The following is a 16,964-nucleotide window of genomic DNA, read 5'->3' as shown; positions in this document are numbered from 1 at the left end:
CCCAGAGTAAAAAACAGAGACCTGCCTATTGACCTTATACACTGTTTAAATTGGTCATAAATTTTTAGGTATGCAACCAGTTAGGATGATATAGCGTAATTTATTTCACACTCTTATGCTGACAATTTGTTACCAATAACATCGTTTATGAACTACTTTATCGCTATACTTCTATATTTCTGTACTGTTTATGCTTATATTATGTTATGTTATATTTTACGTTCAACGATTTGAAAGTGTCACGTTTTACATTGCTCAGAATCTATTCCACATTCTGCGATTTTAACATTCTACGTCGTACCTACAATATACAACAATATCGCCTCGCACTCCGCAATTGAAAAATTCTTCATTTTAAATTCTACGCACGAACTATCTTTTACATCCTGCACATTATACATTACATTTCACATTTTAGATTCAACATTTTCTACTCTGGCATATTGTGTTTGTGCCACTCTTCATTCTAGGTAAAAAATCGTTCTCGTTCACTCATGCGTTATAATTTCTCTTAACATATACCTATCAATATTTCTAATTCCGATATAACACGTAAAATATAAAATTCGAAGATAATTTTTATTGGCTGAATGCTCGTCATTAAGACGATTACCCATCGATAGCCATTACAAGAAGAGTTGTTGCCGTTTGCGAACCCGCGAGATTCAGGCCGTCGCTCGGCTTGAGAATTCCTATTACTATCCGCTTAATCGTTGCGGTTATCAGTTTGAAACTTACAGTAACCAAGTCACTGGTGCTTCAGCTTTGTAAATTTGCCTAGAGAACTTAGGCATCATCCACGAAGACAACGGCTTTTAACGACTTTTCGTTTAGTTGCTATCTATTCGTGAACAGTGATTAACGACCTTTCGGATAACCTTTCGAACTTGAAAAATTTCTATCGAAATTCTATCGAACAGCTTCCTCCAGCTATCTTGCTTTGAACGAAAGCTTATTCCGGAACTAGAAATACTTAGATCACACTTGAATTTGTATAGAATATATTAAAAGTTATTTTGTCCACGGACGACAAGATTCGAAAGAAGCTCTCCTTCGTTAATAAACATTGAAGTTAATAACAAAGTTAATTCCATTCAAATAAGCTTGATTATCTTATATCAGTGTTGCATATTGATTAGGTTGCATTAAAGAGTAATAATATTCTTGCGACGCACCGGAGTGTCCATAAAACTTGGAGACAAGCGACAATGATTAACAATCAATTTTGGTTACAAGACACTTCGTCGGTGTATCGTCGTCCTAGATCTTTCAAACGACAGTAGCAGCCGTTACTTCAATGAAGATGACAGCGAAATGACATTATAGAGTGCTCCCTGATGTCCAAAGAATATTGAAGAAGAAACCGAAGAGAATAATTCCTGACAACGGCATTTTACAACGACAGTGCAGTATGTAAAATATTTTATAGCATGACACAAAATATAATAGGATGGAGAAAAAAATTCATATCGGAAATACATTCTATAAAACCTAAATGCATTTACAAAACATCTAACGCCTAATAAATTAAGTAAGCAACAAATGGAATTGTTACCTTATCGTGGAAGAAAAATGTGACAGAGCTAGAATCAATTTCGCTCTAGATTTCATAGAAGGCTCTCTTCTGAAGCTGCAACAGAATACATTAAATGATACCGCAATGAATATTCAGACCGTCAAAGTATTCAAATATTCAATATCTGTTATGAACACTGACAAGAAGAGCGCGTGAGTGGTTAGAAAAAAGAGTCCGAGCGGTCAGGAAAGCCAAAATAAAAGGCAATTCTATATCTTCGACGTTTCTGACAAGCTCGTCTAATCATTTCCCGTATATTCCTTTATAATCAAGTTATCATAAATTGTTACGACGAAACATCCAAGTAAGTTGGTCGGCAAGAACTTTCGTGAGAACCGATTCGACCATATGCTTTGATAACTCTCTAGCCCGGTTAATTATTCAGTTTAAGCAGCTAATCGCGATTCCAGGAAACTGTGCGCGATTTAAGAGTTCTAAAGCTATCCCAATCGATTTTCCTTCGTTTCCTTATGACAGCACTGTTGTTCAGAGATAAGATGCACGCGGGGTGAAAACTAGACCATGGTTAGGCGCAAGAAATATAATTGATGACGTCCTGTTTTGACAGAATCGCATTATTCTGACTACTTAGCAAATCCAGCTGTGTGACCGAATATATCCCGATGATAATTAATATTTGCTTGAAACTTGCATCATTATTCACCCTGATCTCTCTAGTTTCGCGTTTTTTCTTTTTTCTTTTCTACTTTTCTCTTTTTTTCTTCGTTTTCTCTCTCCCTCCCTCTCTGTTGATTGGCCTTTTTGAATGGAACTCGTTGCTCGTACTTTCCTTAGACAGTCTGCTCTTGCTGTTTGCGTTGAGAACATCGAGGGTTACCGTAGTTTTGGAAACTTCGTCCGGAGCGAATTTTGAGGGTTTGTGGAAATGTAGATTGTTCCAGTAATTGGTTTTTCTTTTATGAATTTGTAGTAGGAAAATGTATTGTTTTTTTCTCTCTCTCCTTTTTTTTGTAAAGGGAGCTTCAACGTGGTAGTACTTAATAGAAATTTTTCCCAGGGTTTCTATAATTCGTGGGAAGTAGTTGTAAAACGTTTGAAAACGTACCAATAAACAGTAATCGATATTTCACTTAGCTTTAATTTCACGATTATATTTTTATAAACAGCGTAGCAGAATCGATCGAGTAAATACCGTGTGGTATTGATACAAGCAGAATCAAAAACACTAATAGTTTGGCTTGCTGACACGATAGATATACGACAAGACAACGACATTTTTCCATATGGAAGAATAAACAGATTTTATATTAACTTTTGAAGCCATTACACACAGTTCTCGCCGTCACAAACAACTGAAAGAAAAAATGCGTTGATATAAAAGCATAGAAAATAATCCACTATGTATGTATTTCGTTCAACTGCATCGAAAACATTTTGTCTTCCGTAAACGTTTTGATTAAATTGACATCAATTTCGATCATATGTCGTCATTGCTATCAAAAAATTGCATTCCGGATTTTTGCTTCGTAGGCAAATAATTTTGTGACTCACTGTGTGCATCGAATAGCCAAGGGTTCCTATTCATCATGAGGAAATTTAGCAAGTATTAGCGTGAAGCATTAGCAAATTTATCGATGGTTCGATTATCAGCGGAGATAAGAAAAGAAACGAGTGGGAACGCTGAGGGATTTCGTCCTTCATCCTCAATAACCCGTTCGTTATCGCCTCTACCGTGTCCATCAGACATGACTGACGGAGATTAATGGAGGTTGCCAAGTGACGAGTGGAATAAGGGCGCCGTTGCTTCACGGCACGATCACCGGAATCGATCTCGTCTTTCAGCAAATCGTTCCACAGTCATCGACATGTCCATCGATGGAAAAACGCGCGATTCCTTACCCCTTAACTACCCAATGATTTTTATACCGACTGAAAAACAAACGAAGTTAGAACGCCGGAAGTGAACAAGTTAAACTTAACATCCAATTAATATCGACGAAGTAAGAATAATGAAAATAAATGTATCGTTCTTTTACGCTCTAATACGAAATCTTGTTTAATTAAAATTGGGTGGCGCATTTGTTGAAACCGAAAAAGCAACACGGCAAATGTTCCATGAATAACTACGTAATTGTTTAGTCAGAAAGTGTTTTTTTTTTTTTTTTGTTATAACCGTACTTTATTGCATCGCGTTACTTTGCAGCGTGGTGAAACGTTAAGGTAGATACATGACCGGAACAGGGACTGGAAGAATATTACGTGGAAATACTTGATATTCGAGAAAATTAAAACGTTGAGTTTAAGATATGTGTTCTTCCCGGTGCCACAAGAAATAGTCAAGGATTACCTGCTATAAAATTCAATTTAATACGAAGCTGGCTATTACTTTCTATTAGTTTCACTTCAAGTTTCAAATGAAAGAAACTTTTGTATCGTTCAATTACAGTTTCATTTTTTAAAATTTACATTCAATTAATTTTACCATAATAAAATCCGTCATACCGAATAAATAAGATTATGGTTTATAGAGAAAATAATCTTGTTGCATTTTGTATTTCTGCAGCAACAGAATTCTCCATATGAGAATGCTATCCATGTATGAACACGTTGATAAATTCAGAGACCCATTTTCCTATTACCTCCATTACACTCGACCGATTTCTAGTCTACTAAATTTTTCATAGTGTTGACGCACCACCAAAAGCATGTTATCTCGAAATTCTGAAAATTATCGATTTCAAAACTAACAGTAACTATTCATTATGCAGAACCATTCCGGCACAAAATTGGCATTTTCGTGAAATTAATTATGTCACTGTTACTGTAGCATATTATTCATTGTTAATGGATTACCAATAAATGTAATAACTCTTCGATAGTGCGACAAATTATATTATCTGTTGCGCTAGTATCTGTATATAGATGTCGAAACGTTTCATAATAAGCGATAATTTCATAATTTCTATCATCAATATGTGAATCTGCGAATATAGTTTAGCATTTAAGTGATATCGTTTAGTAGAAAGAATGACAAGGAAATTGTGATCGTCAATTGTCTCTGTCTGATTCATCATATTCGTTTAATAATTTAAGTAAATCTGATTTATTATTATTTAATGTAATAAAGTAACTATTTATAGCAGTATTTATGATCTTGGCAGAGGTACGTATGGCTTTGTCTTTAAACGCGATGACATCATTCTTTGTCTTGCATGAACGTGTGTGCAGAGAGCGCACGTGTACAACCGTAAATTTCTACGTGCAAATTGCTTCGTTATCCGCTTCATTAAAAGGTGCATCTAAAGTAGTAATTGAAATTTATGAATCTTTCTTTCTTTTTAATTTCTTCTTTTAATTAATTTCTATCGAAAATTATTAAAAAATAATACCACCATCAAGTGCTAAAAATTTTGATGACAATCCATAATAGCAGAACCATATACCCAATCGCTCGAATATAAAACGTCTCGGGCGCAAAAATGAGAAAGACCTGAATTCCTCCCACGCGGAAGCGTGATGGAATAGGGACGAATAAAGGGATAACTCAATGCCGTAGATCATGTCGAAAACAAATCCATCATCAATTCTCGATAAAAGCAGGATCTGAATCTCTCTCAAGATTCCTTCTTCTTTTTAGTGCCGATTTTTACTCAACCTGAAATCCTTGCCCCCTTTATTATCTCTGTCTCATTTGGTCTTCCCCGATATGGTCTTTCGCTTGAAATCTTCGTTCGTCATTGATTTTTCGCTTTCCTAGATTTCTCGTTCTTACTATACTGAACAATAAAACTGATATTAAAAATTAATAAGTGGATAGTTGGTTTTGTTACGAGAAATTACCTACTGACTGTGAGACATATCAGATATTTAGAAAATTATAAGTTTAAAGAACTTGTTTGGTCTTATCTGTAACTGTCACTGTCATTACAAATATTAATCTTCCAGTATACATAATGTAAATATATGTACATAACATATAATATATTTTTCGGCCCATACGTTTATGCTTTGGTAAACACGGAAAGGAAACTTTGGAAAGGATATGCAATATGTCGCGTGAAAGCATCCACGTAGAATACAAATGCATGAGATAGTGGCCAAGTAACGGTGGAGGATATTTGTCTGATCGGGTGGCAAGGAGGCCCTTGCCTTCGTAAAAGGACCGTTTCATCCCTTTTCGTGACGGCTAACGGATAGTATTGTATCGAGTCGGAAATCAGATGAGCATCTTGGAAATAACGACGATAAAACGAAGTTGGAATTGTACAACTGAAAAATACAAAATATTTTAAAATGTACGTATATTTCTTATATACATATCCAATAAACGAAATAAAAGGAAATAAAATGCAAAAACTGGGGATTCCACTCGAGAAGAGCAGTGAATCGTACGCTATAACAGGGATAACCCCTGAGTGGCCTTGAGAAGGCAATTGATCTTTGGTACAGTACAAATAAGGCGGACTGAGATGCATGGAAATCCGGATGTGTCCCAACGTTGGATAGTATCTGGAGTATCCGGGCTCGTTACCGACACGCTCGTTTAGCATGCATCCAGTGGCGTGTCAGTGAGATTCCCAGCAACAAACAACAAGCTATCTCATACACTGTGTCCCTAGATCCATTGGGATAAACTTGGCAAGGTTAATCGGTACGAGCCAGACAGGTGGATAGGGTAAGATTGAAAAGAATCGAACGTAAACGAGGGATCGGAACGTCTGCTCGATATTCCTGGTGGTTCCCCTCTTCGTTTTGATTCGTTCGACTCGCTAAGGCCCCGACAACGGGGAAAAAGAAGAATGAAAGGGGCCAAAGAAGAAAGAAGCAAGCCGAGAAATCAGGTTGACGGAGGCTGAAGACACTGGTGTACTGCTACGTGCATAAAGCTAGAAAACGAACGAGCGAAAAGAAGAGGGTTGCAGTATGATGGAGAGGGACGAGTTTCTGCTGGAACCCCCAGGGACGATCGCGGACCTTGTCGGGCCCATGTCTGCAGTGGAAAGGGCCAGACATTTTTAGATGCATTTTATTGTACAACGTTTTCTCCTATAGTTACTAAAAACAGTTGCAACCAATGAGTTCATTCGGTATGCTTCCTTTTCTTACATTGCAGGTTTAATGACCTCTCGAATAACTCTTAGTTACTAACTATTATATATATATATTATAATTCTTACTTGAAATTGACTAATATTGCATTATATTTTATTTCATTAATTAACAACTATCCAGCTCTTATTTGAATAAAATATACACCTCATATATAAACGGATAAGATATATATATATATTGGAGATAGAGGGAGAGATGCGAACGGCTAACGGGTACACCCGTAACATTACGACGACACTGGTAGCCTCCTCAACCTTTCGCGCCGTGTCCATGGTTCTCTCGCTCGGTTTCATGGGACGGATACGGAAAGGAGAAAAGAGAAAGAGAAGTACACGGACAGGCGGTTGCCGAGTGACTGAACGTCGCTGCGGGTGACTGGGACGCGCGGGGCTGCGAGTTACGACGGCGGGAGAAGCCAGTCAGAGAGTGGGGATGCAGAGGGGGAGATGCGGAGAGGAAGTTGCCGGTGGTAGGGGAAGATCGGAACGGACTGGCGGACCGAGCCGTCAGTCAGTCGTGCTTCGTCGTGGGGATGAGATCGCAACGAGGAATGACGTTGTACGATCCAACATTCGCGCGTCGACGGTGACACGGTATAAAGACTACACGCGGTTTGTTCTACATACACGTTACACGTGTCACGATCGTGGATTCAGTTCCGTTTCGTGGCAACTAATCGTGGATCACTCCCGTTTGACGGTACGAGAGGCGTGTTTCCCAGGCTGTGCAACTGTGCGGTGCTATCCCCGTTTCTCCATCTTCCGCATTCCTCGCTTCGATTGGAGTATCTCTCCGTGCAGGACGAGACCGTATATCGACATCGACGGTTCCACAACAACTACGGAGACCAATAGCACCAGCGACACAGTCCCCGATTCGATTGAAGGAAAGCTACAGGAACACCAGCTGAAATCGTGAGTGAAATCTATTAATAAACATCCTCGCTAGCTGTTAGTCCTAGCGACACTGCGTAAATTTCTCGTTTTGGTATCGAAACGCGTATCCGGGAACTGTTACTTTGAGATGGTGTCGTGCAACCAGCAGCTCATCTTGCGATATGTATAACCGACTGTGCGCGCACGTACGCACTATGTATACGCGTGCAATTTTGTCGCGTTCATCTTTCCACGATACGGGAACGTATCTTGACAGCTTTGCTGCGCGAATGTCGTTTTTCGCTACTTCCCGGTGGCGGGACGGGCGTGCTTCTGCCCACGTGCAGTCGTGTCTTGTTTCCAACCTATCTGCATTCTTCTCCACGATTCCGCGAATGTATAGTTTTAATCACACGATGATTTCCTCGTGTGTCTAAATGCATAAAACGATGCAGACCAATGGCGTCTATTACGTGGCTCGCGTCGACACGCGGACAGGTTTGTTTACGTTTTTTTTATTTTCGCTACGGCAAGCAGCTAGTACGTTCCCTCGGCCGTATTTCAAGTCGTACTAGAGCGGATTATCTTCCGAATCTTATTGTAATGTTATCTCTACAGAGACGACGATCGTTCGACAACCGTGTTTGACTTTCAAACGTCGCGTTTCAATGTTTCATGGAGGCAACGCGATCTCGATCACGCGGTTCGATATCGCAGTTGTGATTATTGAAACTAACAAAGTGATGCTGCGTGGTAAAGCACTGCGCACGATTATTGTCAATCGGAGATCGGCCATTGTCCGTACCGCGATTCCTTTTATTGACAAAGTAATAGTTTGAGTTTTTATTTGGTCTCGTGTCGCATGAATTATACTTGGAGTATAGAGTCGTGTTATCTTAACGAGTGAGTCGAACGAGCCGGTTTTCTGCGCGTCTCGTGTTCTCGTTGCACGAGAACCACACCGGTATAAACTTCATGGCAGTCCATGACCCCGAGTATTTCCTGTTACGAGAAAGGCCCTTGCATGCCTCGGTTCGTTGCCATTCCTTTTGTCCGCGATAATCAACATTGCATAACTAGGCGTCACTCAGAAAATTTTTGAAGTGTCGACGCATTAAAGGTATTTATTTTTCTTCACATTAAATATTCTAGTCTTTTCGACTCACAATTAGCCTGTTCGTAACACGCAAGGAAGTTATTTACTATTTAACGGTGGATTTTAAAATATATTCGGAGTTTTTAGTGGTTAATTCCTTTGTTATCGATTGGTATGTTGCGTTACATGTCACTTTTATTTTAAACTGTTTGTATCTGTACTTATACATATGTAATGTACCGAAGGACAGTTGAAAAACATAGCAGGTATATTTGAATGTTTGAAAACATTGAACGAGAGCTTGCATATTTCAAGCGAAGAGGTTATTCATATGAAGTTTTTGATTTGTCGTTTTATAATTGAGTTACAGAATACGTTACACAATATTCCTGTTATACGTGTATTGACTAGTTTTTACACACAAAACATATCATATGAGAGTTTTGTAGAATTATAGGATTCAAAAAATATGTTTTGGAATGTACTTATTCGTTTATTTTTGGAAAATATATTTAACAAGTATCATGAATCTACAATCCATGCATTATTTATTACCGGAAAATACACGAGTTAGTATTGTTTTTATTTGCATGTGCAATTATATAAAAAAGAGCTTAAAATTCTTGTAAATATTTCTGTAATCTTGTTAATTTCTTTGCCAGTATCATAAAGCTTGAATTCAGGACAGTAAGATTTGGAAAATTAATTCACAAAACAAACCATGTGATTGTTATCACTTGTTATCGAGTAACAACTGCTTTTGATAAGCAAAGAGAAAATATGTCTCACCAATAGTCGTTAGTGGTAGGATATGGAAGTCTAAATACCTCGTCGTTTATCCACAATATGTTAGGACCACCTTGTGGAAACCCAAGAATTTCTCAATTGGAGTAGGGGATTGAACCATCGATCTATGCCTTTATCCCTATTTCCGATGCGTACCTTTGTCGTGCTAGAGAAATTTTTGTGAACTGCAACTGCAGCCAGCTTCCTTGTCGTAACCACCGGCTGATACACATCGACCGTGTGTAAAAATCGGTGCTCTTTGGAGAAAGAGAACTCGGTCACGTAGCAGGCAGGTAGGCAGAGACTCGTTGAGGGGCAAAGGTCGTCGATTATTACCTGGAAAAGAGGTTCAGCCCGGTCCGTTTCCATTTAGTTGGCATGGCATGTGTACGCGTTCGGCTCTTCTTTCCATTTGCTGGTTGCCAGGCCGACGCGACGCGACAGTGGACCGTTCGAACAGCTTCCACTGCGAGTAGAAAGGTTTTCGCGTGCTTTGTTTGAAAATTAAAAAAGAGAGAAAAGGAAAGGGCGGCGGAGGAAAATGGTGGGTAACAGTGGCGTGGTCAGAACGAAAGACGAAGCGATAATAACGAAGGGTCGAAGATAGAACGAAAGAGACGAAAGCTGAGAGGGAGTCGGCTTAAATTTGATTCACTTCTCTGACGCTGTCCTCTACCACATCAGCCGCTCTTATTCTCTCTTTATCACTGGAGCACCCAGTGCGGAAGTGGAAGAGGAAGACCGCAGAATGCAATTTCCTCGGGGCATGAAGTAGATGTTCCAGTGGACCGCTGGCTAGCCAATGCATCGCGGACTCTTTTTTCCGGAAGTCTGCTGCTCGCTTCTTTCTTCTTTGAGCCTATAATGTCGTGATACTTGGCCAGGTCAGCTCTCATAGCGCGGTAATTTTCATAATTCTTGCGTGGACGTAGGTCTGGATTAGTGGATTAGCGATCAGGGATAGTAATTGTAAATGGAGGCAGAGATACAGGATGAAAAAGAAAAAAGAAGACCGCTTGGAAACGATAATTGAATTAGATTTAAAGCTTTCAGAGAATCTTTTTCCTTTTCTTGCTAAGATATATATTTTTATTCGTATTCGAACACTTCTGTGGAATTATATGTTTACTAGCGGTATATGCATATTTTTATCCTTTTTTTTTTTGGAAATGTGTAAATTACTGGTAAATTAATGACTGGATTTTCTACTGATTGCCTTCTTATGAAGTTGATCACGAAGAATAAAATTAGCAAAGATATCAAGGAAGTATTCGGGTACTTTCGAGCGTTAATACGAAAAGGGAGAAGTGAAATTACGTAGAAAATCTTTGTGTTCGAACTTTAAGAAGATGCGAGTATTGATTTGAGTACGACTGTGTCCCTTGAGAACAATGTATATGTATGTATATTAGAGTGTAGATACCGTTGTATTTGAGATATATCATTGCCAAAATCGATGACCGGAGATATAATAATTCGAATTTTCAATCATCAGCATCGACCTTAACCTTTATGTATGTATTCGGCATCGAGCGAATCGCTTATGCACTTTTTGGGGTAATTCATATTTTAACAGTTTTCTGAATGGATATCTGGTCGCTGCATGTAGAAACATAAATAACGCAAGTGTACAAATGTTTAAGTTTAATTGGCTAATTTCCAGAAATTTTTCAACTTATTTGTTCTAAGTAAAAATTGAAATTTGTCGGTAACGAGAATCTTATCCTATTCTTTCGAACAAAGAATCAATTTTGTTTCTGATTGGTTTTTCAAGAGCTGGCTGGTTTATTTTCGCGAAATAAAAAGTTATATTTTCGTTCTCCTTTTCGTTTTCTGATTTTAATCAAGAGAAAAACTGGCTGTTTTATTCCGACGAAATAAAATTACATTTTCATATTGGTGGATGAAATGGCAGAAGCGAAATAGAGAGGAAATGTAACTTGTTTCGAACATAAAATAGAGCTTTCACGAAGTTGTGTATTTGTAGGGCCACCAATATCCTCTCCCCGGAAGTTGAATCGTCTGGAACGTCGCTCGAACGTGACGATAATGCGAATCTTCAGTTTTTCTTTACGATTCTTCTCTGCATGCTATATAGTCGAGTAGAATTCAGGACAAGTATGCGAAAAATAGTTTTATTCAAAGCCAACAATAAGCGTTACGTCAGCTGAGCAATTATTTCAAAAAATTCCGGCTGCCATTTTAATTAAAAATTTCTATCCGATTTCCATCAGATTTATTTACTTAAAAAATTAATTCACGATCGATAGGATCTCGTAAAACCATTGTTAGACGGAACGTAAATGAAAGAGGAAGAATAGGACTTCTATTTTTATCTATTTTTCGCTGTTTATCAAGAGTCAGCCTCTAGGTATAAGGCCGCTACGCGAGGAAAATGTTTGTACTAGTTGCAATCTGTGCTCCGTATTTCCATGTTTAAAATAGATCTTTAAAATTTACTGACTCGAGGAGAACGAATATCACAAACGCAATTTCACTTGATCGCGGTGTAAACGTTCGATCGAATTGTAACCAGGCGAACCGCAGCTTGAAAATCGAGCCCTTTTTCACGAAACCCAGCGACCTTTAAAATGCATCGATAATACGGCACGATAGTCGTTTCCATTTCGTCCTTTGAAACCGTAGAATTGCTGGAAACGGTACGACTCGAATACCGAATCCTCGCAGGATCGTGGACATTTGCGAGAAATATTAGTTGCGAATAGAACATAGTGCGTTTCAACTTCTTTCTACCGTACCACGCTATCTTGAACATGTTTCACAATTTTATCAATTTACAAATATCGTTTTTCAACTTGTATTCGATTTAGATATTTTTCAATTATTTACGTTTCTAAATAAGTCGAAGATTTATCTTCTCTATCCTTTGCCATGGAATATACAAAAGGATCAATTGAAATTTTGGCTAGAGAAATATTCAATAGAAATTCGAACTCCAATTACTGCTCAGTAAAAAGTAAGCTGACTGGATTAATTGGCAATTGAGATATGATCGTGGAATGATGTGAAGTATGTTTAGAGGGAATATCGAATATCAGTGCTACAGTGTACTTATTCTTTCACAAAAAAAAGATTACAATTTTCAAGGAATGGATTTGAATTTCAATGTTTTAATTTTTACTAAGGATGAATTACTATCGGTTCGATTACATATTATCGATACTGTTGATTTCAAATAAGAGATACTGAATAGAGACAGTAACGTAGATGTTTGAATTTCGAATTTTTTCTAAATGGAAATTTTAATTTCGCAGTAGTTTATCATACTCGTTGAACATTGTATGCAAGAAAATGTATGACGTCAACGAAAATTTATGTTGCGTCGCATAAAAGCTCACCCCAAAAAGAGAAATTGGGATCAGTGTTACACCAGAAGTACAATTTCCTCAGGGAACGCGGTTCTCGTTCCAAGAAATCGTAGCTGTCCGGGACGACTGATGCGTGTTTCTATACTTTTCATGCAACTTGATTGTTCAAGTTTTTTCCCACGTGATTTTAATAGCAACTCTAAATCCCTCTTATATTTTTTCCTTGCAATATTTAAAAATATATCCTATACGCATAAACAATGTACCTTTATATTATTGATTAATATATAAATTTATGTTATTATTTTATATATATTTTATATAAAAAACTTTCTGTATCTTTTAAATTACTTTTACAAAGTATTTCTCTCACAATTCTCTTCAAAGAAGCAAAGCTATTATGACAGCGTTATTAATCTTATCCGAGTTTTTTAATGCATTTCAACAGCTGCATTATAAGTTGTTCTCGCATTGGTAGTGTTTTAAACACGGTCAATGGAAAGTGCAATTTTTTTCCGAAGGACGTATAAAAATACAAAGGAAATAGCAGCAATAGTTCTTAAGAGTTCCAAACACATCGGTGGCTATTGAAGCTCGTTAAGGGAAAAAGAAAAGGAAAATTCACATTTCCTTAGTAAATCTCTTGTATGAAGGAAATTAGGGCGAGTTACACATTGAATGCATTTTTCCCGGTATGCTGTGTAACCATTCCGACATCTATCGATCCTTTTTCTTTTCATTTGAAAATCTCACTCGTTCGAGCACTCTTCTCCCATAAGGGTGATGCAAGTTGCGTATACGTGACCGTTGGAAACGCGATAGTTGGGGAAAGCAATCGATAAAAACCGATTGACAACATTATTCTCAAAATACGCGGCGCAAAGTTTGTTAATTCGTGGTAAGCTTGACGGCTGTTGGATGGTTTGTTGTAATTGGAGAAAACTATGGAAATAATATAACCGGATATTTTAACGTCGCACGTAAAACCGTAACCATTAAAATCTAATCAGAGAGATAGGCGTTGCTCGTTGGACATCAGTTAAGTCTTCATTGATATGCAAACAATGGTTTTACATCGATGTCTTAGTTATTCTCTTTACCTCACTGGACCGTAATTTGAACCTTGATCGTAGCTGGTGCAATTTTACGAGAATACGTAATTTTCCGTAAGGGAAATGGAAAGGCAAATGACTTGGCGTATTTCGTCCTCGGAGTAATTGTGCCTCGTGGGACAAGTGGCTGGTCCATTTGGAAATTGTTTTCGATTATGCTCAAATTGTTTTCGGACATACGATATCTGTGAAAACCTACATAATTTAAAACTCAAGATCTCTACAAAAATATTATTAAATACATTAACGATAGAAGGTATAAAAGATCATACGCATGGAAATATGCAACCTCTCTACGTATTGGTCAATATCTCCCCGCGTTATTTGTAGCTTCTATGTTCCTTAACATTCTTCTATTTCGTTGTAGTATTTTACGGATAAAAATTGTTTGTTGTAGTTAATTATGTCCTTACTTTCGTCATTCTCGTTTATCGAAATATCTGAATTCCCGAAACGATTTTCAGATCCGAATTTGGTTAGTGACAGACGGAGGATGAGTTAAGCTGTGCACGAAGAAAAGAAGAGCAAAAGAGAGAGAAAGAGGGACAGAGAACCAAACACGAGGCTACGTCATCGACAAATTTTCCTAGGTATGCAGCAGCGAGGATGCAACGGTCGATGACGTGAATCGACCGACTTTTCGGTCGATAACTGCCTGCCACGTCTGAATGGCTAGCCAACCATTTGGCTACTGCTGTCGGAGGACTGTCTTGCCATCGTATGGGGACCGGATGGCCGGTGTCTAAGTGCGTTTCCTCCGCGTGGTTCACCGTACGATAATCTCGTCTGTAACTGATACATTTCTAGATATTCCGTTTCCATCGTCTCATTCCCAAATGCTGTTCGTTTACGGCTGAAATCGTTTCGTCTTCTCTACGAAGTTTCTTCGTACTCCACTCATCCATCATCGAGTTCGAGTAAAAGAGAGAAAGAGAAAAAGAGAGATTGGAGAGAGGCAGAGTTACAAGCACATTGAAGTCCCACGTTGGAGTTTCGCGAGATAGAAGAAGCGGAACGCGGGAACGGGGGAACGAGCGGCAACGTTTGGAATAGCAGTTTGTCGAAGGTCGCTGCCGATCCACGTAATCAAAAAGTTTGGAACAGAGCGGGCCATAGAAAAAGGCTAGTTCGGTTAATCTCGAAGCGGAGAGGGAAACGAAGTGAATGGTGGGTTTGTTTTTGTTTGTTAATCGTACATCGAAGGTAAGTGGGCACATACTACGGAGGTTGTGTCCGCGTCCGCGAGGCGGATGAGGAAAAAGTGGACGATAAACGCGGAACTCACCGATTCTACGTACGTCGCCCTTGATTCGGAGGACAGCCACGTGTACCGTACACGTTCACGATTATCGGTATCACAAGAATTACGTCGATTTCCCCACTAACAGCCACATGACTTGACGATCGCCCCACCTACCGCTGTTCGTCGTTGAGCGAAAGCGGCGACAGTGGCAGCAACGTCACCGACGAGGGAACGACCAGCACGACGACGACGACAACGACAACCATCGACGACACCGATGACGACGACGACGGGGACGTAGAGGGAAGAAGAACAACAGAGAGTCGGTAGTCATCGGTTCGCAAGTGCGGAGGCTACTTAACGAGTGACATAGTCCGTTGGCAGTTCAGTTGGCCGTAGACGGCTAGCAGGTGCGAGCTATACTGTCATATTTCACCTTTTCCCATTTTTTCTCTATCCTTCTTATGTGTCTCTCTGTTCTTCATCTTCGCTATCATCCGGTCTATTATCGCTTGCCTTTGAACAATTCGCTAAAAGACGTTTATTTCTATCGTGCATGCGATAGATAGATAAGTGAGCCGTGTTGTTCGTGGTTGCAGTGCTGGTGCCGTTGTTTGTTGTCGTTGTTCTTGTTATCTCCGTTGCCTCCTCCGCCGGTAGCAGCGGCTGTTTTAGTGGATAGTGGATAATAGTGTCGAGTGTGAAACTGGAGCCACTAGTGGTAACAGTCGCAGTCGAGAGGCAGAGCTATCATGTGCCCGCGGAAGATCTTCGGATTGGCCATCGTCGCGCTGGTGACTCTTGGTGGACGAGTGGCAGCCTATACGAATCAGTGGGCAGTGCATATCGAAGGAGGACCGGAAGTCGCCAAGCAGGTCGCACGGGAACATGGATTTCAATATCTCGATAAGGTAGGAACATATCCCGCGTTTTTTTCTCGAAATACTTTTCGCGCTAATTCGAAGATTATGGAAGAGATATGATACGCGATTTATTAATGTTTTCATTTACTTTGTTGCACAGCAATCTTTGAATAGTTCAAGGTGCTAAAATTTTACTCTTAATCCTAAGCTACTAGATAATATGATTTATATGGACGAATATAAATTAAACGATGGCATTGATAATGCATCAAAAATGCATTAACTTACCGACAGTAATGCCAAAAACCTCAGTTTAACAAACAACTATTTCTTGTTTATTTCACGCTGCAAGTATTTGGAATTCTATTGAAGCTAATGTCAGTATTACATCGTCCCATGTATCTTCGAATTATTGGCGTTCGTAGAAGACTTTGCATATCATGGATATAAATTATGCGATAGTATACAATATTATATTATACAATATTATTAATTTTTTATTAACGTGTGATTGACAAAAATGTGCCACATAACTAGGAACGTAAGGTATAAACGTGCAAGCGTTATTGATATTGTACGTATCGTGTAAAATACAGCTGTGATTGCGCAAATCGGGGAAATACGCAGGCTTTTTCCCGCTTCGATCGCACTCTAACTCAATATTAGCATTGTCGAAAAGGAAGATTGTGTTGTAATTCCTCTTGAAACGTTTCGTAATCTTTGGGAATCATTCATAGACAAGACAGTCAAGTATGAAGAATAATTTTGGTTACAAAGATGAGGGCATAGCGTTGCATTGCATGTTTGATCTGACAAAATTTCTTATATTTGCGACTTTTGCGTTGGCTTTCAAACAACCGTTGGAACGTATGCTAATTTGTAACTGTTCAGAGTATCACGCTTAGCTTTTATTATTAATACGATGGATATAATTAAGCCGGCGACTGTTTGATGAGCAAATATAATATGACCCTTGTCGCAAAGTATCAATTTCCTCGAAATCTATAATCG

General features: G+C 38.9%; 1 protein-coding gene across 4 annotated transcripts in view; it reads left to right on the top strand.

The window, feature by feature from the left end:
- The window catches only part of LOC132913419 (furin-like protease 1), a 351,740-nt gene that overhangs the window by 136,221 nt on the left and 198,555 nt on the right, over nt 1–16,964 (top strand). For 3 of the 4 annotated variants that reach the window (XM_060971761.1, XM_060971762.1, XM_060971759.1), the window contains exons 1-2: nt 7,169–7,563; nt 14,312–16,001. In XM_060971761.1, the coding sequence (XP_060827744.1) occupies nt 15,843–16,001 (159 nt within the window). In that variant the 5' untranslated portion in view covers nt 7,169–7,563; nt 14,312–15,842. Of the gene's footprint in view, nt 1–7,168; nt 7,564–14,311; nt 16,002–16,964 lie in introns of those variants that run through there. The other variant, XM_060971760.1, reaches the window with a different exon arrangement.

This window comes from Bombus pascuorum, chromosome 13 (assembly GCF_905332965.1).
Source record: "Bombus pascuorum chromosome 13, iyBomPasc1.1, whole genome shotgun sequence".
Taxonomy (NCBI): domain Eukaryota; kingdom Metazoa; phylum Arthropoda; class Insecta; order Hymenoptera; family Apidae; genus Bombus; species Bombus pascuorum.
The sequence above is the reverse complement of the archived record's forward strand: the minus strand, read 5'-3'. Positions and strand labels throughout refer to the sequence as shown.